This window comes from Hesperophylax consimilis, chromosome 8 (assembly GCF_061612785.1).
Source record: "Hesperophylax consimilis isolate HC1 chromosome 8, BYU_Hcon_1.0, whole genome shotgun sequence".
In the NCBI taxonomy this organism is placed as follows: Eukaryota; Metazoa; Arthropoda; class Insecta; order Trichoptera; family Limnephilidae; genus Hesperophylax; species Hesperophylax consimilis.
Window position 1 is genome coordinate 3,842,344 of NC_142843.1, and position 25,875 is coordinate 3,868,218.

Consider the following 25,875-nt stretch of genomic DNA (forward strand, 5'->3'; position numbering starts at 1 on the left):
AAAATGTCGGAATTTTTCGTCGTACTGTCGGACAATCATGTTTTGGAAATTTTCTTCAGTGTTTTTGCAAATTTCTTGTCATTTTGGGTGTCTTCTTCTCAGATTAACAAGTTTCATCTTAAGGAAATGCACTGTAAAAGTTTATTTTCTTAGTCAGATGAACCTTGCCCTTGGAAAACATTTCGACATTTTTCTGCTTCAAGGACATTTTTATTTTTATAATAGTTTTTTTGGGCTAGTGAGTGAATAGAGTAGGCTGAGAGCAATTATGTTGTCTATGGTCGTATCTTTTTTTAAATGGCCTTGAGTTTCCTCTACCTTGTCTACTGCTCTGCTCCGCACGGTAGGTACTGCTTGTATATCTGTGGTTAAGTACTGTATAATTCTGTTGGATACAAAAAGCCGGAAGATATCGATCTAGAGAGTGGTATATTTATGTGTTCTGGTATACACGCTTCACCTTTACTATGGTTGTCAATGGTTGTAGTAGTGACTTCCTTGTGCTATTTATGTCATGTATATAATTAAATTACTATTGATGTTGGTTGAATAAAAAAAATCTTCTAAGAGTTTTAAAATCGGTGTTTACTAGTTTATTTTATGGAACAAAAAATTACGTAATCACTGTTACACTGTTATTGTTGGGTCATATGGTCATAAAGGTCATAAATAAACCACTCACCTATTGGGTTATATTAATATATATAGGGGTAATTTTATATTGATATGTAAAGACGTTTGCTCTATTTGGAGAACGAAATCCTCATTTACGATACTTGTAAATTGTAACTGCCGATCCCACGCGTCTTTTTCGTTTTGAATTAATGCCTACAATCTTTATATGTGAAACCAAAATATTTTATCATATCATGTAAGGTAAGTATTAGATTTTTACGGTATGATATATACGGTATTATAAATTGGGCCGATATGTAAGTATTTTTTAGTGTTGGTATCAGTCGACTTATCATGTCAGGGTTCTTAGCATAGAGCAACTTGACGAACGTAAATATCTCTCATAGTGAAAAGCAATTGAATTTTCAGCCCACCAGCAAGTATGACATGATGTCAATATTATAAGTTGTGTATTAAACATGTAAACGATGTGAGACCCTAAATATTAAAACATTAAATGATTGGTCTGTTGTAAATTTTTTTTAAATATTTTTTTTATTTTAATATTTTTTAATATATATTTTTTTACAAATATTATAATATGATATGTCCGGAATTTCGTTACTGTATTACATTTAAATTCGTAATATATAGTAGTAGGTTCAGAAGCTCCAATTTTAGTTGATCAACAACTCTCTGTTGTGTGAACCCTTTTTCAACAAAGTTTTTGAACAAACGTCACCACAGGTCGGTAAGAAATCGATTAAACCAAATGCTGTAATACCGTGTGCGTGAGTGGTTCATTTATGATAAAAGATATAAATTTGTTTTAGACCACTTAAATTTTGATTGTACTCTACCGGTTTCGGAAGCACCCTTCCTTCGTCAGGAGAGTATTAAAACTGTTTAAATATTAAAATATTCTCTAGTTTTAATATTCTCCTGACGAAGGAAGGGTGCTTCCGAAACCAGTAGAGTACAATTAATTAAAGTGGTCTAAAACAAATTTATATCTTTTATTGTAAATTATGACGAGCCACAAAGTAAATGCGTATTACAAATATGGTTCATTTATGCCCTGTGCAGAGAAGTTCCACACTGAACTGCGCTGCAGACCGTTGCCGCCGTTGCCCTATAGTGAACTCCAGATTGCCTACCGACCCGTAGGATGACGGGTTTAAAAAAAATAATATATTTTTGATATTATGTATGGGAAATTTTCGACGGATAGCAACATTATAACTGTCAAAAAATAATATTAAAAACTCATAGATTACAGTGTTGCTAACGAAGGCGATGAATCGCCATTTAGGCTACTCAGAACGAGAATCGGCGACGAAAAAATCTAATAGGCGACTGGTCGCCTATTAGGCTACTTCAGAGACAAGTTATTTAAATCAGCCAAATCACAAATAATAATTAAAAAAAAAACAAAAACCTCTTGAACTTTACCGGTATTTGATATAATATTTTTTGCGACTGGAAAAATGTGAGGAATTTTAATTCCGTAGCTCCCCCCCCCCCATGGATTTCGAATAATAAAAGGGGGAATCAAGCTCACGTAGAATATTTGTGGGGAATATGTGGGCAGAATTTATGCGAGTTCATTAGAATTACTGCAACTGAAATTCGGCTACATTAGGTTTATGGTTATGTTTGAAAAACGGCGACATTAGGCCAAGATCCGTTGGCAACACTGATAGATTGAAGTTGAGTTAAAGAAAGTGTTATATATATTTATAGAGTGGTTTATTTATGATTTATGATATTTAAGCTCTAGAATGGAGATCGGTTTATTTTTGCTAGAATGGTTTCTTGGGTTTTTTATGATTTTTTTTTTGCTACTTACTCTAAGAAATATTATAATCATATTAAAATGTCAGTGGTTAATTTATAATCATCGGAATTAACGTATGACGCAGTATGACGGGTATGACGTATATCTCACATTTTCAATTCTTAGACATTACGTTACCCAATCTGATCTACCATAAATAAACCAATCACCTTACTACACTGACGAATAGACCTATTGGAAAGAATTCAAAGTCCGTTCATAACCCGTTATCATTTCAAACCTCGAACCGATATTATTTCTGCCGGAACATCGTGACAGACACCTTTAATCTTCCGAGAACACTGGCGACACATGGTTTTATTGTGATTGCATTTTATTCGTTCCCTCGCATTTGCGTAAAATGTGTTGAAAATTTCGTAATAAAGTAAAATTGTGAATTAAAAATTTGCAGAAGGCAAGTAAACTATTTTTGTTATATTACGTGAACCATTTTATTATTTCCTTAATTTATTTTGCTGAATTTTCTTGATATCACAATAATTCTTAAATTGATCCAACAAAATATATTTTAATACTATTGACAGTTCTTCAACTTACAGTCTCATTGCTTTATGAATTTGTTTAAAATATTATTATTTCTTCAGGTTGCCAAGGACGATTTGTTTCACAGAATTTGAACAATTCATCAAATTTCAAAGTTTATTTTCAAGTTCTATATAAATATGTTCAAGTTCTGTTATTATATCATCATTCTTGGTCAGTTGTTTCACATCAACGTCGTTTCACGTCAATTTCAGTTTTGTGAAAAAACTGACTAAGAATGATGTAATAACAGAACTTGACATTTATATAGAACTTGAAAATAAACTTTGAAATTAGATGAATTGAATCCTATAATTTCTATACCCGCTATATCCGATTTTTTGACAAAATGATCTGAGTATGACATCTTGTTCACATTTTTGCGAGCAACAAGAGGAGCCTAAAATTGAGTTTCAAAACCCTCCTTATCATGACCAAAAACCATGTTAAAACTGCGAGTGAGAAACCAAATCCGCTATATCATACAGAAAGTCACTATCAAAACCTGCTATATCGCATTCAACGAATCACAAGCAGTTATTTTGCCAAAATACAATATGGCCGCCGCTCTGACGCCACGCTAGTGTGTCAAAATGATCTACGCGTGAGTTTCTAAACCCGCCATGTCGCCTCAGTTGACTTTCAAAATCACGAAGTGAGTATCAAAATCCGCTATATCCATTTTATTTATCGAAATTACTTAATTATTGCTAGACATATATAGAAAAATAAATGCTTTTCGAAATTTTATTACTCCAATTCATTATATAAAAATTTTTAATGCATTTACTTATGTACGCTAGAGATGTGACAGTTTTTTGCGGTTTTCTCCGAATCAATGAAAGTTGATATAGCGGGTATAGAAATTAAACGACTCAATTGTTCGAATTCTTTGAAACAACCCTTCTTTAGTTTAATATCGAAAACTTGCCTAAAACAATAATTTTTTGATGAAAGGAGGAGTTATGTTTATTCTTTTGACTCTTCCCATTAGAAGCAGCCAATCAGGGAAAGGGTAAAAATCCATGTTGTCAATAAATTAATCTGACAGAATACAGGCAACTCACATTGTAATATCAGTATTCAGTCCTCGAAATTAAATCTGTTTACGAATTACTAGACCTTTTTATGCTGGTGTGCAAATTTAACTACAAATCCCAAATTGGGTAAACAAAAGTTCCGTCTTAAAATTGAATATTTTGTTACACTATTTAGTTAGACACTTTTACAAATGTGTTATAATTTACCCACCTCACTCATTTTATAGCGACGCTACGCTGTTTAAGAACAAACACTCAGATCCGGTGCAGAAAAGTCCCATAATGGACTGGGCTGCAAACCTTTGCCTTCCTTTAGCGAACTTTACTTATCTGCGCAGGGTTTGGTTATTTCAATGTGAGCTCTTCGGCGGTCAATGTACGACTTGTGTCGTAGTTTATTAAAAGCATTCTCGTACTTTCCTGGTGACAAAAATATGGTCACGTGGTTTGCCTTCAGCTCGCCGAAATGATAGCCAGATTTCAAGTCTATCATGGATGTCTGTCTTGATCAAGTCCTCCCAAAATTGAATTATTATTGGAGAAATTTGGGAAAGTTTACGACATTAAACCTCTGGAAAACCGTTTGTACACCAGTGACAAGAATCAATTCCCGCCGAAAAACCGTTGACGCGCTGCTGGCATTGGGATTTCGCCCTAGCTGGAATTTTTTGATATGCATTTTAAACCTGTATACCATGAGAAAGTGCATAAATTTTCTTAACAGAATCGCTTACACTTGAAACATTTTAGATTAGATTTTTGATTTCCTAAAGTGTCTGGGGTTCCAAATAGAGGTGAGGCGTATTTATCGTACCCAGTAAAAGTACCGGGTATTTCCATGCGATACTTTGTACTTAGATTACTTTGACAGATCTCCAAAATACCTGGTTCCAAAATACTCGTGAGTATTTTATACCGGGACTAAATATTTTTAATAGGTACTTTTACCAGGTATTTTTGATGGGTATTTTTAGTAGGTATTTTTGATAAGTATTTTTGATATTCTTCTCATCTTCTGATCTTCTCATTGCGTATGCTCACCGAGAAGTTTCTGGCAAAAAACCAGAAACTTTTCTGTGCCTTTGTAGATCTACAAAAAGCATACGACCGAGTCGACAGGAAAAAGCTATGAAAGGTGTTGTCCAAGTATGGAGTGAATGCGAATCTGACTCAGGCAATTGCGTCTCTATACGAGGGAAGCGTTGCATGTGTTAGGGTGAACGGTGGTTTTACGGGGTGGTTTGATATCACAAAAGGTGTTAAACAAGGCTGCGTAATGTCACCGTGGTTATTCAATCTATACATGGATAATTGTATGCAAGAATTGAAAGAGGTGGGATTGGGGGCGAATTTGAGTAATCTGAAAGTATGTTGCCTGTTGTATGCTGATGATGCGGTGCTGATTGCTAATAGTATGGATGATCTGCAGTCTCTCGTGTCTAGGATGAACGAAGTATGCGTGAAGAATGAGTTAATGATGAATGTAAGTAAGTCTAAAGTAATGGTGTTTGAAAGAAAAAGTACGAAAACAGTGTGCCATATAGCTGTGAATGAGGAATACTTGGAGCAGGTGGATGAATTTGTGTATTTAGGAAGCATGTTTACGAGAGATGGGAAGGCTGACAGAGATATTGAAAGAAGAGTAAATGCAGGTAACTCCATTAATGGAGGACTGAACGCAGTTGGCGCTAACAAAAAATTGTCCAAAGAAGCGAAGTTAGCAGTCCACAATGGAGTGCTGGTACCTACCCTGATGTATGGAAGTGAGGCATGGAACTGGCAAAGAAAGGATGAAAGTAGATTGAATGCTGTTGAAATGAGATCCCTGAGGCGTATGTGTGGTAAAACCATGTATGATTGTGTGAGGAATGTGGATATCCGCAAAGAGTGCAAGGCTGATGTAAGCGTAATGAGTAAGATCAAGAAAGGGACGCTTAGATGGTTTGGGCATGTAGAGCGAATGAGCGAAGAAAGGAGTATAAGGAGAATATACGATGCAAATGTGAATGGTAGCAGAAGTCGGGGACGCCCGAGGAAGACATGGCATGACCAAGTGAATCAGATACTTGAGTCGGGCCATGTCAAGAGTCAGAGCAATAGAAGAGTATGTATGAGACGATGTATGAATGTGAATGAGGCAAGGAGTGTGTGCCAAGACCGAGTTGTTTGGCGGTCCGTCCTCTCTGCCTACCCCTGCGGAGAAACGGCGTGATGGTTAGTTAGTTAGTTATTTTTGATAGGTATTTTCGATGGGTATTATTAGTAGGTATTTTGTGACTGGTATTTTGCGACCGGAAAAATGTGAGGAATTTTTCAAAACGGAATTCCGTAGCTACTTTCGAATAATAAAAGGGGAATCAAGCTCACGTAGATATTTGTGGGGAATATGTGGGCAGAATTTATGCGAGTTCATTAGAATTACTTATTCTGAATCAATCCTCAGGTCAGTATTAAATACTTTTGAGTATTTTGTCACCAGTATTTTTACCAGGTATTTTTCTATACCTGTACTCATTGTACCCAGTAACGAAAAGTACTCATAGGACCCACCTCTAGTTCCAAAGGTTAAAAAATTCCTACACAAAGAACCTAAACAATCTATTTTTCATGGATTTTTTTTTAAGTTTGACGAAACAAAACCTGTCTCAGAAGTTTCATTATCGTTTTAGAAAAGCCCTCTGTTATTTATTTCGTTCACGTGATTCAAATGAGTGCTTTATGTTTGTCTGTTTCAGAATGGGGTCTGTGAAGCTTTCTTTGAATGGAATATATAACATGGTGCATTCCATCACCACGCCCGTGCTAAAGACCTGCTCCCGGAATCTCTCAACTACTTTCTACAAGAGTGGACGCACATTTAAACGGAAGGTAATTATTTAAAAATATATCTTCTTAACACATTGTCGTCGGGACACGGCCTTTGCCGTTTTTCGCAGACTGTCTGTCAACTGCGGGACACGGCAAATGCCGTTTTTGTCGACTGTCGGTTTTTGGCAGGAAACGGCATTATACGGGCTTGTTATCAGCGTGATATACTATGATTCATAAGTGGAATGGGCTCTTCAATTAGGCGAGGCAACCGCAAAAGACTCTTTTTTGACAAGAAGCAATTAAACATATAAGTTATTGAGTGTGCGCCTTCGACCTTAGGCGACACTGTTCAATTTACGCGCTCAGATTTCACACATCCAGCGATTGTAAAATTGCGGGCATGGCAAATATATATGGTGTATCGGCACGTACCTGACAAACTTTAACCAGCTATTCCTTAGCATATTTGGAGTAAAAAATCTTATGTGCACTTTGCTGTCCGGTAACGTTTTTTTTTAATAAAAAATTAATTATTCATATTTTCACCACATGTCACCACTGTTTTATCCTTTGTCAAAGTTTGAAAACCCATCTGGCAAATATTTTATTCGAATTCCGTTGAATAATGCACGTGTGTACCTATATTTGCGCACTTTTACAATCACAACGAAATGGCACGGCACCATTCGTCTCATTTTTAACTATTATTATTTAGTGTATGCGAAAGAGCGAAGACGCTTTTTGACATTCTTGCTTGCTATGCTGTTGAACACAAGCTTTACAATTCGCCGGTATTCACAGTCGTACAAAGCTTGGGTTGGGTTATCTTATTCGCACACTCAGTTAGATATTATACCGCCGTTTAGCTTACTCTCAATGACCGTTTTAGCAGTCACCAAGGTTAATTTGTTTCAGACATTTCGGTTCGGTTAATCCTCTGCCTATTCTAGCAACTGTCGCATTGTGTTTCTGTTCGTTTCGATCTGCCCCATTTTGTGTTTGAATCAGTTTACAAAATGGAGTCTTTTCGCAAGCGTAAACATCGCACAGCACACCTTAACTCTAAATTAAAAAATGAAAATTTTGCAAAAGATCGATGGCGGTTTTTCTTTGTTTATAACCGTAAGCACTATAATCATCACTAGTTGACACTGGGTTTTGGACTCTTGGTTGGTAAGTGAGATAGTACTGTAGTTTGAGTAAGATATAATGGAAGTCAGTTTGCAATCTAATATGCCAAAAAGGAGAAATAAATAATTGGTATGCGAAAATGAATTTTTGTCACAATAAAATTAAATGTATTTTTTTAAATTTGTCTTTCAATATTATTAATCAACTACTTGTGAATATAATATTACTACTGATCTTAATTAATCGTCTTGTAATATTTAGGGTGAGGAGGTGAAGATCCCCACCCCGTGGGGGCACATAGCGGGAGTCTGGTGGGGCCCCCGGGATAAGCAGCCCGTGCTGGCGCTGCACGGGTGGCAGGACAACGCCTACACGTGGCGACCCCTCATGGAGCTCCTGCCCCAGGACGTGGCTGTGCTGGCCATTGATTTCCCCGGACACGGGTTGTCCTCAAATTACCCACCAGGTAAAAAATATTGCTTACTAATATTTCTGTGAACAGTAGACCTCACAAAAGTATGTTTCTAATTAAAACCAAAATTTCGTCTGAAATCATAAGATTTGTATATACTAAAATACATTATATAATATCTTAACTATAAACCATTATATTATATTTTATGTAACCTTTTTTGTATCAAATAATGCTGCATTCTCTACTATAGTCATATAATAGATATATCTATAGTCAATTTATGGAACGAAAGTTGAAGTCGATTCAGTTTTGGTTTCTATTGGATAGAAAAGCCTGTTTGCACTGATCTATTTCACAGATTCTTTGAAGTAGATCATAGAATAGATCAGGAGGGTTCCCACCTTTTCGGAAGTATACAATTTGTCAAAAGAAACGTCATCATCTCAATTACAATTCTTTTTTCAAAATTTCTTCTGGCAGTACTATGTATATGTATGTATAAAAAAATGCTGATTAGAAATTCCAAATAAACATTTCGAATTCACATTTGAAAAAATCATTTTTACTGAACTAATAAAACGACCGCCATCTTTAAACGGAAATGGAACACACAAACAAATTTACAGACATGAAATGATACTTCTGGTCTCTTGTAAATCTTTGTAAGAGATTTAACTGCATTACTTTGATGACTTCAAAGTAATTGCTCTAAAGTTGACACAAATACAAAAGATATCGTAACATTTGTAAAAATGTAATCCGTTATGCTAAAGAAGCATTCTATAAAAAGAAAATCGAGGAATGTAATAATGATTCCCGGAAATTCTGGCAGATTATAAACGAAATTACAAACGCTAAAGCCTCGCACAATGTTAAAAACATTAAAGAATTAAATATTGACAGGATACCAACATCTTTTGCAGAACATCCAGAAAAAATTCTCGACTTTGCAAACAACTATTTTTGCAATATAGGCTCGAACTTAGCGAATAAAATCAAACAATCTTCATTTACTGCCGAAAAAACAGTGTGGAATGAAAATGTCAATCAAGAAAACTTCCTTAACATAGTCAAGATAACAAGTGAAGATATAAGAAATACCATAGCCTCCCTAAACACAAATACCTCATCGGGAAATGAACTGATATCAAACAGAGCAATTAAATATCTACTAAATGAGCTAATCTACCCACTGACGTACCTTGTAAATCTTTCAATAAGAAAAGGTATTTTTCCCACACGTCTTAAAATTGCTACGATTATTCCAATATACAAAAGCGGTCCCAAAAATGATATATCTAACTATCGACCAATTAGTCTATTACCTACACTATCGAAAATATTGGAAAAAGTAATAAAAAACAAATGGTTAAATTTTTGGATGAAAATAAAATATTATCAACGACGCAATACGGTTTTAGGGAAAACCTGGGTACTGGTGATGCTATAGCTAAAGTAACAAATACAATTATAAAAAAACTGGATGAAGGTAAAAAATGCTTGGCAGTTTCTATTGACCTTCAAAAAGCTTTTGATACAATTGATCATGAAATACTATTTTTTAAATTAAAAAAAAAAGGAATAACACAAACAACTCTAAATCTAATTAAAAGTTACTTAACTAGAAGAGAGCAGTATGTACAAATTGGTAAAAAAAGTAGCAAAACTCTATCAATCAAGTACGGTGTCCCTCAAGGAAGCGTATTGGGTCCAATACTATTTCTCATTTATATTAATGACCTTTTGAGTCTTCCCATTGAAGGAGACATAATGAGCTTTGCAGATGACACTGTCATTATATTCTATGAAAAAAATTGGACAAGCACACATGAAAAAGCGGAGCAAGGTCTGACTGTACTCCAAAACTGGTTAAAAGCAAACTCCCTTACATTAAATGTGAGTAAAACTAAATATCTAACATTCTCTAAAAACAAAAGAGGTCAACCAACGAATGAGCATACACTCAAATTACATGAATGTCTAAACAAATATCCGCAATGGTCTTTGCCCGCATATAGTCCAAACTAAAACAATTAAATATCTCGGGATCGTAATTGACGACAAACTTCATTGGGATGCACACATCGAAGGAACCTCAAAAAAGCTAACAAAACTCATCTATTTCTTCAAAAAATTACGAAATATCTTGTCAACTACAGATCTAAAGAGAGTATATTATGCTCTATGCCACTCTACTGGAATATGGAATAATAGGATGGGGCTCAGCATCATCAAACCATCTTAAACAACTAAAGAAAACTCAAAATTGGATTATAAAGACCATATTAAAGCTCCCCGTAAGGACGCCAACTACTGATATTTTTAATCTATTTGATGTTCCAAGTTTACAAAAAATCTATGCTAAAAATATTCTAGTTCAGCCCTTAAAAAATAAACCAGAGGCAAACCCCTCTCACGATCATAAAACCAGAGCCAAGCAAACAGACATGCTAAATATTCCTAAATGTAATTCTACCTTTGGACAAAGAAACTCTGAATTTTTAGCAATAAAATTATATAATAAACTCCCTCTCAACATCAAACAAAGGAAAACGAAAAATAACTACATCAAGGACATCAAATCTTGGCTTAAGGAAACATCGGAAGAAGAACTAGCTAATATATTAAAAACATCATCTTAGTCGCTGAAAACGTATACTAACATATATAGTCCCCCTCAGCACAGGATCTCCTAGTGAGGAGGACTTCAATGATCTGTTTTAATTTTATATATTTTTTTTTTTCGTGTGCCATACAAAAATGTACCTAATTATTTAAAAAAGTAACTAAATAAAAAAAAATAAAAAAATGTTATTTTATAATCAATAGTGAGGTTGAGACACACATAATGAATTACTGTAGTTGCAGGAAGATACACACCATAAATTAACAGTTTACATTGTTTCAAATTGTACACAATGCAATACAAAATCTGTCCTATAAACATAAACCATCTCAATATTAGCCACATTGTTTTAGTAATTATAATAGTAAGTAATTTGTTGCATTCAATCACTATCTTAGGAATTCAAATATCACAATTAGCTGCGTGTGATAAATAGTCAACATTGTTGGCAATGCATTCAACATTGTTGGCAATGCATTCAACATTGTTGGCAATGCATTCAACATTGTTGGCAATGCATTCAACATTGTTGGCAATGCATTCAACATTGTTGGCAATGCATTGAACATTGTTGGCAATGCATTCAACATTGTTGGCAATGCATTCAACATTGTTGGCAATGCATTCAACATTGTTGGCAATGCATTCAACATTGTTGGCAATGCATTCAACATTGTTGGCAATGCATTGAACATTGTTTGGCGCTGAGATTCTCTTATATCTCTTCCTATCGATTTTAATTACATTCTACTATATCGCATTCCACTGTTTCAAGTATCTTATTTATTTATTTTCCTTGTAATTAAGAGGAAGCTGCAAGCCAAAAATGTGTATATTCTTAGTGTGCCTTATATCATCACGAATCTAGGTACTAGTCATAAAAATCACTTGTCAAGTCTAGAAACGCTTGTTTTTATTTATTTTGTGAATAATTTTATAAGAAAGGAAAAAAAGTTAATCAAAGGAAACTGTCGGAATTTTTATAAAGTAATTAACAGTTTTATTTTAATTCGACTCAAGGGGATCGATCAAGACGGGTTGTTAGCACAGAATTTGAACAATTCATCAAATTTCAAAGTTGATTTACAAGTTCTGTGGAGGTTCTATTAAAGTTTTATTATTATATCATTATTGGCCAGATGCTTCACAAAACTGAAATAATAACAGAACTTAAATAGAACCTTCACAGAACTTGAAAATCAACAAAGCATATTTTTTGGTATTCTTTATGATTAACTGAGTCATAGTAAAGATTAATCGAAAATAGTGATTTAGCTTCGCCTTAAACTACATATATTTTAGGATTTTGATAGGGTTTCCACTATCATTTAGAAAATTTCTTCCAGAAGGTTTAAATACATTATACATGCATATTATATTAACGCCACATTAGTACATTGCGGATCGCTAGTTAACTACTAAAAATATCACCATTTCTTTTTTTTACAATAGGAAAATCTGTGTCATTTCAAGGGTATGCCGTGCTAAGGTTTCTTTGTGTATGGTTTTATATATAAACTAGCTGTACCCCGCCACGCGCTGCTGTGACTCATTCTGTCTGTGCAGATAGAAAAATAATAAAATTATGTTTTTTCCTGTCACAAGTCACAAGTGATATCTACATTATATCTTAATATATAAAAGTCAATTGTCACTGTGTTCGTAAACGCTAATCTCCGAAACCGCCCAACCGATTTCAATGAAATTTTGTGAATGTGTATGGTTGGTTCCAGCTTGAAATATAGGACAGTTTTGGACCTGAAAGGTGGCGCTGTTGTCTAGTAGGTATATTAAAACACATGCATATTTGAATGCAACTTTGTGTCAAAATTTCAAAGCAAGCAAGTTAAGTTATTTTGTATACACTTATTAAGTACATTGAACAATTTATCAAACATATAGGTGAACAATTTAACAAAATGTATAAATAAAAATACTACATGAGATTAAAAGACTATAAAAATATTACCATTTGTTATTTCGGCTACTGGCATTATACCTAGCTCTCTCATTCAAAATTTTAGGCGTATTAGATCTGTCAAAGAATTTATACATAAAAATGCTAAAATCATTCGTTTTAAATACATGTAGCATAACGAAAGATTTTTAAAATATTTATATTGAGGGATCAGTAGGATTTATAGGTCCAATTAAAAATTCTACCGAGCCGAACCCTCTGATATGAACATATCTGGAGTCGGTGAATTATTTTCCTATTTGATCTCTGGTGATTTGAAGTGTTGTTTTTGTATTGTTTTGTATTTATTATGCTTATATAATGCACTTGCATAGTGTGGATTGACTAGATGATCATTTGTGGAAAAGTGTGTGGAAAAGTTTAGTTTTTCCTGTGGGGAAGATTTGACCCGGACATAAAGTACAAAATAATTAGAATTTAACATTTTATTTATTTTTTTATTTAGGAAACAAAAATTCGTACAATTAAGCATAAACAGTAGTATTCATATGTTCTCGACCAATAAAGTTCCATTAAGTTTAGTTATTGATTTAGTATTTGTACCTACACAATATCTTTATGCACAATATATATCTTGAACGACAGAATAAGGAATCTAATATATACATTTAGATGTTTAAGAGATATTTTAAACGAAACATTACTTAGAACCACATACTTCGCTTTCTGTCAATTAATTATACAATACGGCATTATAGGATGGGGCAGTACATATAAAAATCAAATGCAAACAATTGACAATTGTAAAACATAAATATGATAACATGTGATTGCCCTTATTTAGAACAGGTAACTAAAATTAAATACTTATGTATTATTTTTGACAGCAATTTGAAGTGGAAACAACATATTACCACTACAGCAAAAAAACATAGAAAATTCATTTATTTTTTTAGACAAACTCGCAACTTTCTCAACCTAAACCAGCTCAAAACAATCTACTATGCACTTTGTCAATCTTTAATAGAGTATGGTATCATAGCATGGGGAGGAGCAAACGCTACCGCCATTGATCCAATCTCTAAAGCTCAGAAACTTATAATAAAGATTATCCTCAAACTACCGATCACAAGCAGCTCGGATGAAATCTTTAGGAAAATCTATGTTATGGACATTAGGCAACTTTATGCCAACAACATACTAGCATACCTCTTCAAACACAAAACCACTTTTGACAATGTCCAAACTGCTCGTGATACTAGAACCAAAGGACATATTCTCTTACGTACCCCTTTCGCTAAAACAACTTTTGGCCAGAGAAAATTTAGATATTTTGCAACAAGGCTATATAATGCTCTCCCACTAGCCATTAGACTGAACAAATTTTTTTTGAAATATAAAACGGACACCAAGTAGTATGTACTCCAACTAGATGCTGATTAACCAATTTATCATTTATAATTATTATTTATTATTTTTTGTCATTTTCACATTGTCATTTCATGTAATGAAATCTTATATGTATCAAATAATATGTAAACATTAATTTATGTACTCAATATGTCTGTCTCGACACAGGTATATCCTAGTGAGACAGACATCGAAAAACACCTGTAAAAAACTTTATATTGATAATAAACTTTATATTATTGATAATAAAAAAATAATAATTTACATTTCACAAAAACTAATAATAAAAACAATTTTAAAATAACCCTATTCATATTCGTCCGAATTTTTATTCAAACAATTTGAGGTTAGAAAATTAGGTGCATTTTACTTCTACCATGCAACATTACAAATTTATAAAAATAATATACAAAATAAAGTTGCACCCTTTAAAAATAACAGAAATCTTAGACAAACATCAATACTTCCTACTCAGGACAGTTCAATCATAAATATCTCGGAGTTAAATTTTTTAACTCATTACCAGAAAAAAATTGGAAACATGAATACAAATATAAAAGAATTTCAAAGCCAACTTAAAAAGTATTCTGAACAGTTGAACTGAATCATATCGAAATTAAACCAATATAATAACACCCCCATACACACAAGTCATACTTATTTATGGTGGTACATCGAATACATATATTATGTAATTAATAACTGTATTATATTTATTTGTAATTCATGTATCTTTTAGTTATTAATAAAAAAATCTTTATAAATGACAAAGAAATATAAAAAAATAAACATTATAAGGAATTAGAAAATGTTAGAAAACGAGTAAAGACAGTTAGTAGTAGCTCTGTAGTTATACTAAAAACAATAAAATAAACCACAATAATAAATAATTATTTTATGTTTCAAGTTACAGTTGAAAATGTCTCGTAAGGCATTGTGAGTTTTACAGAGACGTCCTATTAATGAGTTTATAAAGTAGAATGTATATGGTAGATAGGGCATATATGTGTAATAAAATTATAAAGTAATGTGATATGTAAGCAGAGATGTGCTTTATTTCAAATAAATCCATTTCAAATGGAAATGCAAAATGGGTATTTTCCATTTTGCATTTTAAATGCTTTTCTGAAAACCATTTTGCAATTTGCATTTTAAATGCTTTTCTTAATGCATTTTCCATTTTAAATGCTTTTTTGCAACATTCTTCCTACTATCTCCACTAATTTTTTTCATAAGCCCCAAATATCAGTCGGTCCTCAACCTCGATATGAGAGATAATTTACATTTGTCAAGTTGCTCCCTGGTAGGAGCCCTGGCAATTGAGTGATACCATTACAAAAAATACTGAACATGGAGCCATGACGCTGTAATATTAAATATTAGATAGCAGTTTCTATGTTTTTACATTGGCAACGTTAGTCCCGCGCAAATTTTTTGTGGTTTCATAATCTGTAGTCGTGGTGTTTTTGGATTTACCATCATGTAATATGTTTGTTCTACATTGATGTCTATTATTAAATGACAAAATTGTTTAAAAAATCTATAATTATTTTAATTGTTTAACCTGAGAAACTATTTTGCATTTTCAATGCATTTTGAAAATAGGTATTTTGCATTTTGCATTTGAAATGCTTTTCTAAAAACCATTTTGCATTTTCAAATGGAAAAGTTTTGACCCATTTCCATTTTGCATTTCAAATGGTTTTGGGTACCCATTTTGCACATCTCTGTATGTAAGTATGTACAGGTAAATCATTTTAAAGAGACCCTCACGTGTGTAGTGGTGTATTGGATGGATCACAAATTTATATAATTTAATAATAATAATGTTGTTTTCATTAGGAAGCACAAGAATGAAACAAAAAAAACATTGTCATATTAAATCGCGACTCTAAATTTAAATGGTATTTATAAACATTGCTACCCACCCAGTATCTTTAGACAGTGCGTTCTGCTGATTGCTCGGCTGATGTGATCAGTACAGTCTGACTTGGTCGAGTAAGTACTCCCTCTACCTGCATACTCAACTCGGCGCTTCGCTCGCTCTCCACTCGGTCAGTGCGATCAGCCAAGTCGGTCAGTGAAAGAAAAAATTTTAGAATTTTTTTGGGGCGTGTGACGTTTGTTGTTTTAAAATTCTCACAATTTATCTCTTTTTCCTCCATCGCGAAACAATGTTAACAGCACTTTAAACTAATCGAATAAACCGACTTGATTTTTATTTATAAAATTGTTAATTGTATTATAGACAACCCTAATTTATTAAGTCTAATTACCTTCCATATACCTATAAGAACTAGTCGATCCAAAACTCTTTTTAATTGCAATAAAAATATCAGGACTGAGTCATTTAGATACTCGCTTATAACTAGATTGCGTGCAGTTGGCAATGTTTTCTCAGAAGTAGTAGATGTGTTCAACTGCGCGGAATATAGTTACAAGAAGACTATAATAACATACCTCAAACACAATAATCAATGTCAGGAATGATAATATTCATCCACATGGTTCATAGTGTTACCTAACATATGTATTATTTTATTAAAAAATATTATTTCTTATTCATAAGTATCATTGAATTGAACTGAATTGTTAATGCCAAGTTGCAATGCCTACTCAGCTATTCCAAGTATGTACTGTTAATTTTGTGGGTAACCATAAACTTACTATTGACTATTATCATAGTACTCGTATATACTTCAACTTATGACAGGTCTTATACAAACCTAGTATAAAGTAGTTCAACTATTGTTACACTGGTATATATTTCTTTTGAATTATGCATTGTCTTACAGCACTTATATTAATAACTGCACCACTTGCAATAGTGTTTTTGTTTACACATTAATTGTTCTTTAATTTATTGCTATTATTATCCTGTTTATCACTGTACGCTTGTAATTCGATTATCACTGTATTGTAAAAGCCATTATATGGCGTTTGAATAAGTAAATAAATAAATAATCTCAATGAACTGACTCGCCCACAGTCTCTTCTGTGATCACCTCTACTCTCCAATAAGTTGCTCAGCCAGGTACCAAAGCGGGTGACTCGTCAGGTATAATTTGGCTTTAGAGTGGTCTACGGGAGGGTGTTTCTTTGAAAACTCTTTTAACCCATCTGGCGCTAACGGTATAAAATAATGCCCGAATAATCCAATATTTAATTACATTTAAAGATAATTAATCTGAACACAACTCAACAAATCAGCTTAGAAATTCATCGTGCACCGATGCACCGATGCACAGCATGATTTTGACATTTTTTATTTATCATTTAAAAGTTTTTCTTTTAACCTTGGATTTTTTATTACACTAACATAAAACATGTAAGCTATGGAACCATCAAATACTAAAATTGTGGTCATAATTTATGATATGGATAAAATATAACATTAAATAAACAAAACTGAAACGAGAGAGATATATGTACTTATAGACTAACTGGCAAGAGACCGCCTCCCGGTCGCCGAGAGTTGGGGACTTTTTTTTTCCATATATTCCATTCCGGATGAAGCAAAAATATTTCTTCTTGAATTTTACAATAGAAGATGTCAATGGGATAAAGAATAAGTGAAGCTATAATAAAGCCATATTTTAAACCCAGGCTGAAACTGGGGTTTGATCTATACATTCTGCAAAATTTTGATTTGAATCTTGGGTGCCACTCAATCTCACATATACGCGTTGACTTGACTTTCCAAATCACATTTGTACGTCAGCTGCGAATAGAAACTTAAAACTTTTTCAATATAAAAAAAAGTATTGGGCATTTATTAACAAATATATGCTAAAAACATACTACATATTCAAAAATACATACTGAATTCTCTACAATATCGCGTATTCACACTAGATCAAATCACAGTGAGATAAAAAATATTCCAAGTCATAATACCCACATTAAAACAAAGAAACTACACTTATTTTGCGACAAAACTCCACAACATCCTTTCCCCAGATATAAAGCTAAGAAAAGTTTAGTGATTACAAACCAAGAATAAAATTTGGCTGAAAGAGATCAATGAAAAAACTCTGAAAAAAACATTAAAAACTAAGTAACTAACCATCACGCCGTTTCCGCGCAGGTGTAGGCAGAGAGGACGGACTGCCAAACAACTCGGTTTTGGCACACGCTCCTTGCCTCATTCACATTCATACATCATCTCATACATACTCTTCTATTATTCTAACTCTTGACATAGCCCGACTCGAGTATCTGATTCACTTGATCGTGCCATGTCTTCCTCGGGCGTCCCCGACTTCTGCTACCATTCGCATTTGCATCATATATCCTCCTTACACTCCTTGAACATTAAAAATGACATCGAAATCAAATAAAATAGAACTGAATAACTTTAGTCCGCCTCAGCACAGATCACCCTAGTTAGGAGGACTAAGATATACAATTTACTGTGCATATATTCACTATCATATTTTGAATGTATAATGTTTAAACAGATAAATAAAATAATAAGGTTGATTTGGTTGTTGATGACTCTGTTATTCAAGTTTTTGGTTTCTGTAACTCTAGTGCCTCCAAGTTATCCAATCTCATACCTATTCCGTTTTTATGAAGTAAACTGACTCCTGTGTTTTTATTTAATGTGTTGTCTGTTTCAATGAGATGGTTAGCTATTGAACAGCTATTGATACTATGCTACACAATGAACCAAGAGGATTTTGTACGTAGATCGGAAACCTATAGATAGATAATAAATCGGTTTCCTCAGGAATTTATTTTGGACCCTTCCACCATTAGGGAGCATGTATGCACATACATATTTCAATTAGCCCCACAATCTAATCTTCTTCCGATAAGTAAATTACATATTTGTGACACTAAGCACTTCAGAATTCATGAAAGTTTTAGCGATAGGTACATATGATAATTGGGATGTTAACTAACAGGTTAAAGCTGTGTGCATGTTTCACGAATATACATTATCTTCTACGTAAGCTCAATATTGCTTATCAGCCACTAATTTCAAAATACGTTTTTTTGTTCTTGTCTGTCTTTAATCTCATTTTTATTTTGCAGGTATGTTCTATCACTCTCCGGATAACATCCTCAACTTGAGACGTGTGGTGAAGCACTTTGGATGGAATAAAGTCTCCCTGATGGGCCACTCGATGGGGGCCATCGCCTCTTTCTCGTACGCCTCCTTCTTCCCCGACGAGATCAACTTCAGCATCCACCTGGACAACCTCAAACCGATAACTAACCGGAGAAAAGACGCCATCAAGTACGCCGCCAATTCTATCGAACATCTGTTACTGGCGGATGAGAGGAATATATCCGGGTCGGAACCTCCCGCTTACGAAGAAGCAGAGTTAGTTGAAAGGCTTCATAAAATGTTAGAAAATTCTATCGATAGGGAATCTTGTCCGATCCTATTGGATAGGGGAGCGATTCAGTCAGAGAAAGATCCGTCCAGATATTTCTACTCGCGAGACTCTCGATTGAAGTACCCCATGACGTTGGGCTTATCCGAGGAGGATACCCACGACATGGCACTTCGTTTGCATTCCCCCATGATGGCTGTCAAGTTTGCGCAGGGAATTCTATTTGAACCTAAGGAAACGTCTGAAAAGATCCATGCTCTTATAAGGACTAATAATCCACTATTTGAAGAGCACACTATTCCTGGAACTCACCATTCTCATCTCAATAATCCCGAGTTTGTTTCTCCACTCATTATTGACTTTTTACAAAGGTACTATAAGTAGTGTAGACAATTCATTTAATAGGCAATTAATTCTCATTCCTGGTTACCTTAAATTTGAAATACTAACCCCTTTACTGATAAACAACTATTTACCCTACATTAATAGTTGTTAATTAGTTGCGTAAAATTTAAAACATATTTTATTAGTAAGACCCTAACACAATACCTAATTTATTATTAATACTTATTTTTAATCGAATGAGAATTTAAAATTCTTAAAAATAGTATTCTTATTAATTTCTTCTTAACCTTTCCGGGAGTATGGACGCTAATGAACGACGGTACACACTTTCGCCAAAGGAGTATGGACGACAGGGGTTGCATATTCATATTCGATGCATATTCTGTAAATATGCATCGTATTGCTGTCTATGGGCATATTACTGTTACTTTACACCAATTTTAAACATTTTACATCATTATCGACAGATATATTGGCTGTTATTTGTTTTGCATACTATCATAAAATTTAATCAAAAAATATATTTTTTTATTTTTGTAAAAAAAACTCACTCCCCAGAGCACGGCCAGCATTACATAACTCACTCCCGGAAAGGTTAAAAATCATGTTATTATGTCGTAACATAATGTTACATATTATGTTGTTACATATTATGTCGTAACATAATGTTACATATTATGTCGTAACATAATGTTACATATTATGTCGTAACATAATGTTACATATTATGTCGTAACATAATGTTACATATTATGTCGTAACATAATAGTTACACATTCTTAAGTCATTTAGACACGTGTTATTTATTTTATGTTTAAGTTGTTGGTATAAACCTGTTACCTGTATACCTATTTATATAAGTTTGCTTCTGTACACAGGTTCCTATTTTTATAATTTTGTGATAATCTACCGTTACCAGCTCTGTACCGTTTATGTTAAGTATGTTATGTTATGTTATGTTTATGTTATGTTAATGTTAATGTTATGTTTATGTTATTTTTGGTTTATTTATGTTACATTATATTATGTTATGTTGTGTAATCAGTTTTATCCTGTAATTTGTTGTATTTATTAATAAGAAAAATGTTGTAATGTATGGCCAAGATCACTCTTAACCGGTCAGCAACGTAAGCAGATATACACGATAAAATAACGATAGCAGTCAAGTACAATAAGCGTGTTTACACGTCAACGCGTGTCTCTCCATAGAAATCGTTCTTACTCCGTTATTATTTTAGTTACATCCCTCAAACAAAAACTAAAAGGTCGATTATAGATCAAGCTACACATCACTACCAAGTTGTCTATGGAAATACAAAACAGGAATCTGCTGACAGTCGCATAATTGACACAACATTTTTACCCGCGCAAAATGTCTGCGTGTAGCGCCGCGCGCTTCACATATTAAATTTTTATAAAATATTTTTATATGAAATGATAAAAAAATGAGGTGATAAAAGTGTTTATTACACATATATACAATAGAATAAATATTTTTGTTTACATAATCTGTGATTTTAGTACCATTTTCACCTAAAAACATGACGTGAGTCATTTTTAACCTATTTTTAATGTTTGCGTTCTAAATTTTAATATTTAAAAATGCTAATATTTATTTGTAATATAATAATTTGAAAGCTTATTTTGTAACTTTTCTAAAACAGTTTTTACTATTCGGCTACGTTCAGAAATGTTTCATTTATAGAGCTTTAATTGTGAAGCGGTAATAACAAAAAGTTTTCGTAAAATGTCATTTCGTTAAAGACAGTTAAAGTGCTTACATGGCGATTTTCGGAGGGGTTAATGGGTGAAAGCCAATATAAAGAATAAAAAAATGTTGTAATGTATGGCCAAGATCACTCTTAATGGGTGAAAGCCAATATAAAGAATAAAAAAATGTTGTAATGTATGGCCAAGATCACTCTTAATGGGTGAAAGCCAATATAAAGAATAAAAAAATGTTGTAATGTATGGCCAAGATCACTCTTATGGGTGAAAGCCAATATAAAGAATAAAAAAATGTTGTAATGTATGGCCAAGATCACTCTTAATGGGTGAAAGCCAATATAAAGAATAAAAAAATGTTGTAATGTATGGCCAAGATCACTCTTAATGGGTGAAAGCCAATATAAAGAATAAAAAAATGTTGTAATGTATGGCCAAGATCACTCTTATGGGTGAAAGCCAATATAAAGAATAAAAAAATGTTGTAATGTATGGCCAAGATCACTCTTAATGGGTGAAAGCCAATATAAAGAATAAAAAAATGTTGTAATGTATGGCCAAGATCACTCTTATGGGTGAAAGCCAATATAAAGAATAAAAAAATGTTGTAATGTATGGCCAAGATCACTCTTAATGGGTGAAAGCCAATATAAAGAATAAAAAAATGTTGTAATGTATGGCCAAGATCACTCTTATGGGTGAAAGCCAATATAAAGAATAAAAAAATGTTGTAATGTATGGCCAAGATCACTCTTAATGGGTGAAAGCCAATATAAAGAATAAAAAAATGTTGTAATGTATGGCCAAGATCACTCTTAATGGGTGAAAGCCAATATAAAGAATAAAAAAATGTTGTAATGTATGGCCAAGATCACTCTTATGGGTGAAAGCCAATATAAAGAATAAAAAAATGTTGTAATGTATGGCCAAGATCACTCTTAATGGGTGAAAGCCAATATAAAGAATAAAAAAATGTTGTAATGTGAGCGAATGCTGAGAATTACTCAATTCCGTTTCACCATCATTTTTTAATTTTTTGACAAAATTTGTGTTGTATTAAAACTTTTAATTACATGTTTTATTTTATGTTCAGCATTCATAAACCAACATTGTTAACATATTTAACAGAGTTATCTCGGGTGTGGGAATTTCCGCACATAATAGCTGCCCGAGTATACTCGTGCGTAGTCCTTGAGCGGTTAAGCGTGCCAATATGTGAAAATTCAGTTCTATCAAATGATAACACTGTATTTGTACATTTAAATTAAGTTTTCGCTCAACGGTTGCTCAGTTTGATTGTTAAAAACAGTCTTAAGAAGTAATGCTAAAAGCTACGCACGTAAATTAGAAAAAAATTGATGGATTGAATAAATACCAACTTACTTTTTACTAATCTAAGATCTGATAAAAAAACTCATTATTGTGCGAGTTTATCTTTTGTGTTATCTTTGTTCAATTACACTGAACTTGCTTATAGCAAATTCCACCGATTATCATTCAATGGCAATTCACTTTGCAATGTATTATAAATATGATATTACTTTGTAGTTGTTACCTATGAAATAGGTAATACAGGGTATTGGTAACTTGCCTAGTAAAATATATAAAAAGTAGGTACCTACTTTATCCCTCGTCTTGATTTGAAAAGATTCTTTTTATTAACACACTAGCTGACGTTTACCCAACGTTGCTCGACATTTCTCTTCTTTCTATAAATATAACATGAATGTATAATATGTATAAACCTTCCGGAATAAAATTCTCTACATGATAGTGAAAAGACTATCAAAATCGATTGCGTAGTTTAGAAGAAATAATAACATACAGACAGACGAGTAAAATATTTTACTAGCTGACGTGTACCCAAGTTGCTCAACTTTTCTCTACTTTCTATAAATATAATATGCTTGTATTATATATGTAAACCTTCCGGAAGAAATTCCCTAAATGGTAGTGAAAATCCTATCAAAATCCGTTGCGTAGTTTAGAAGAACTAAGTGCACAAACAGACAGACGCGGATAGCGACTTTATTTTAGTATAATAGAGAAGATACATCATCAGTTCTAGTTTTGAAAATGTGACTCATTCCCACACACAAGGAAATAAAATTTTTGAATGTAGGTGGAATATTATTTTAATTTTATTATTTTGAAGATTTTTTTTGAAATTATAGTCAAAATTATAGTCAAAATTACTTCACCACCATTGTGTTTACTGTAAAACAGTATTTTTGTGAAATCTTCTAAGGGTGCTTTTATTTATCTTATTATTTATTTTCATTAGCAAAAGTAACATTTTATTATATTTATGTTTTTATTTTAAACATAGTGGATTTGTAGTTAGCCAATTTTATTTTGTTAATAACCTGTTAAATTTGTTGTCCATTGTTATTTATATTTACTAATAGGGTATAAAATATTAGGACAAAAAATGGATGTATTTTATGTTAAAAATTAAAAAATGGAGCTGATTGTATATTTTGTCGGCAATCAAATTTGTCGGCAATCAAAATTGTCGGCAATCAAATTTATCAGCAATCAAATTTGTCGGCAGTCAAATTTGTCGGCTATCAAATTTGTCGGCAATCAAATTTGACGGCAATCAAATTTGTCGGCAGTCAAATTGGTCGGCAATCAAATTGGTCGGCAATCAAATTTGTCGGCAGTCAAATTGGTCGGCAATCAAATTTGTCGGCAATCAAATTTGTCGGCAATCAAATTTGTCGGCAATCAAATTTGTCGGCAATCAAATTGGTCGGCATTCAAATTTGTCGGCAATGAAATTTGTCGGCAATCAAATTTGTCGGCAGTCAAATTTGTCGGCAATCAAATTTGTCGGCAAATCAAATTTGTTGGTAAATCAGATTTGTCAGATGTTGAACCAGCGCAAGCTAAGATATTATGTGAAACAAATATTTATTTATAGGACCAAGCGTTCGAAAAATGTTGTTATTTATTATACATTTACTGACATACTTAATTATTGTTATTTTATTGTTTTCCATATTTTCTGAATATGTTAATAATTTTAATTGATGATATTATTTACTTTAACAATGATATTATTAAAGAATATTTCAATCAATTAAATGGTAATTTTTTTCATGAAATGAAATATTTTTTCAAGTGTTTCTGGCTTTCACCCTTCAAGGTTATTTTAGGTCATCATTTCAAATTATGGAGAGAGGAAGGTGAATTTATATATTAATTTTGTTTAAATGGGCAAATTTCAAAATTATATGGAAGATTGGAGTCGAGTTCAGACATAGAAGAGATGAGATGGTGAATAGAGGGCAGGAAATTTTAGATAAGGCTTGATAGAAGAGAGGATATTTGTTTAGAGAGCGACAACCAAAAAAATATGTGATCTAAAGTTCCCGGGGGAGTTGGAGAAGCGCTGTAGACTTTTTGTAGTTAGGATGATATTTAATTTATTTACTTTTTGTCTAATAATATTTAAAATTACAAATAGTTGATACTACCGACATCTCTGGTCGTCTTTGTATAGATTCAACTCTGTTACAGGGACGTGTTAATGAAATCCATTTACCTGGGTACATTTAAACAGTAGGATTTATTTTGGATGATGTTGTTTGACAAGAGACGGCACTGCTAGTCCAGTTTTTGGTTGATTTGTACCATTGATTGGCGTCTTGGTAATTGTTGTTGCAAGTCACAGTTTTTGAATTGTGATTCTGGTTTCAAAATACTACTCTCTTGAGAGCTGGCTGCGAAATATTGTTTTTTTCATGGTGCAAAGTGGTGGATTTGATGCTGATTATTTACCGCTGCTGATCTGGAAAATAACTGTGTAGACAGAATAAGTCTTCGGTAAGTTCTCTGTTTTTTTTTTTTATGTATTTGGGTGATTTGATGGATTAATATTTGTTCACCCCCCTTGTACAGAGTGAATTTTGCAATCAACCTTTTTTATATAGGGAATTGAATGTTCCTTGATGGTCTGTGCGATCTTACAAACCAGATCATCACCAGGAGTCAAGCATGTGAATTTTATAAAGGTGAGAAAGAACAGAACAATGTGCGATTCTCATTTGAATAAGTGAGATGAATTGTTGAAACCACGGTTTTGATGGAATAGTCCTTTGTATTGACG

At 33.0% G+C, this 25,875-nt stretch overlaps 1 protein-coding gene across 5 annotated transcripts in view; it reads left to right on the forward strand.

Moving 5' to 3' along the window:
- The first annotated feature begins 2,333 nt into the window (after positions 1–2,333).
- Positions 2,334–25,875, forward strand: part of LOC149421426 (putative serine hydrolase) — a 268,266-nt gene continuing 244,724 nt past the window's right edge. Inside the window, exons 1-5 of one of the 5 annotated variants that reach the window (XM_089634770.1) lie at positions 2,351–2,425; positions 2,732–2,867; positions 6,771–6,903; positions 8,239–8,443; positions 19,387–24,840. In XM_089634770.1, the coding sequence (XP_089490896.1) occupies positions 6,772–6,903; positions 8,239–8,443; positions 19,387–20,075 (1,026 nt within the window). In that variant the 5' untranslated portion in view covers positions 2,351–2,425; positions 2,732–2,867; position 6,771 and the 3' untranslated portion in view covers positions 20,076–24,840. Of the gene's footprint in view, positions 2,868–3,071; positions 3,651–6,770; positions 6,904–8,238; positions 8,444–19,386; positions 24,841–25,875 lie in introns of those variants that run through there. The other 4 variants (XM_089634769.1, XM_089634768.1, XR_016302530.1 and 1 more) reach the window with 4 other exon arrangements.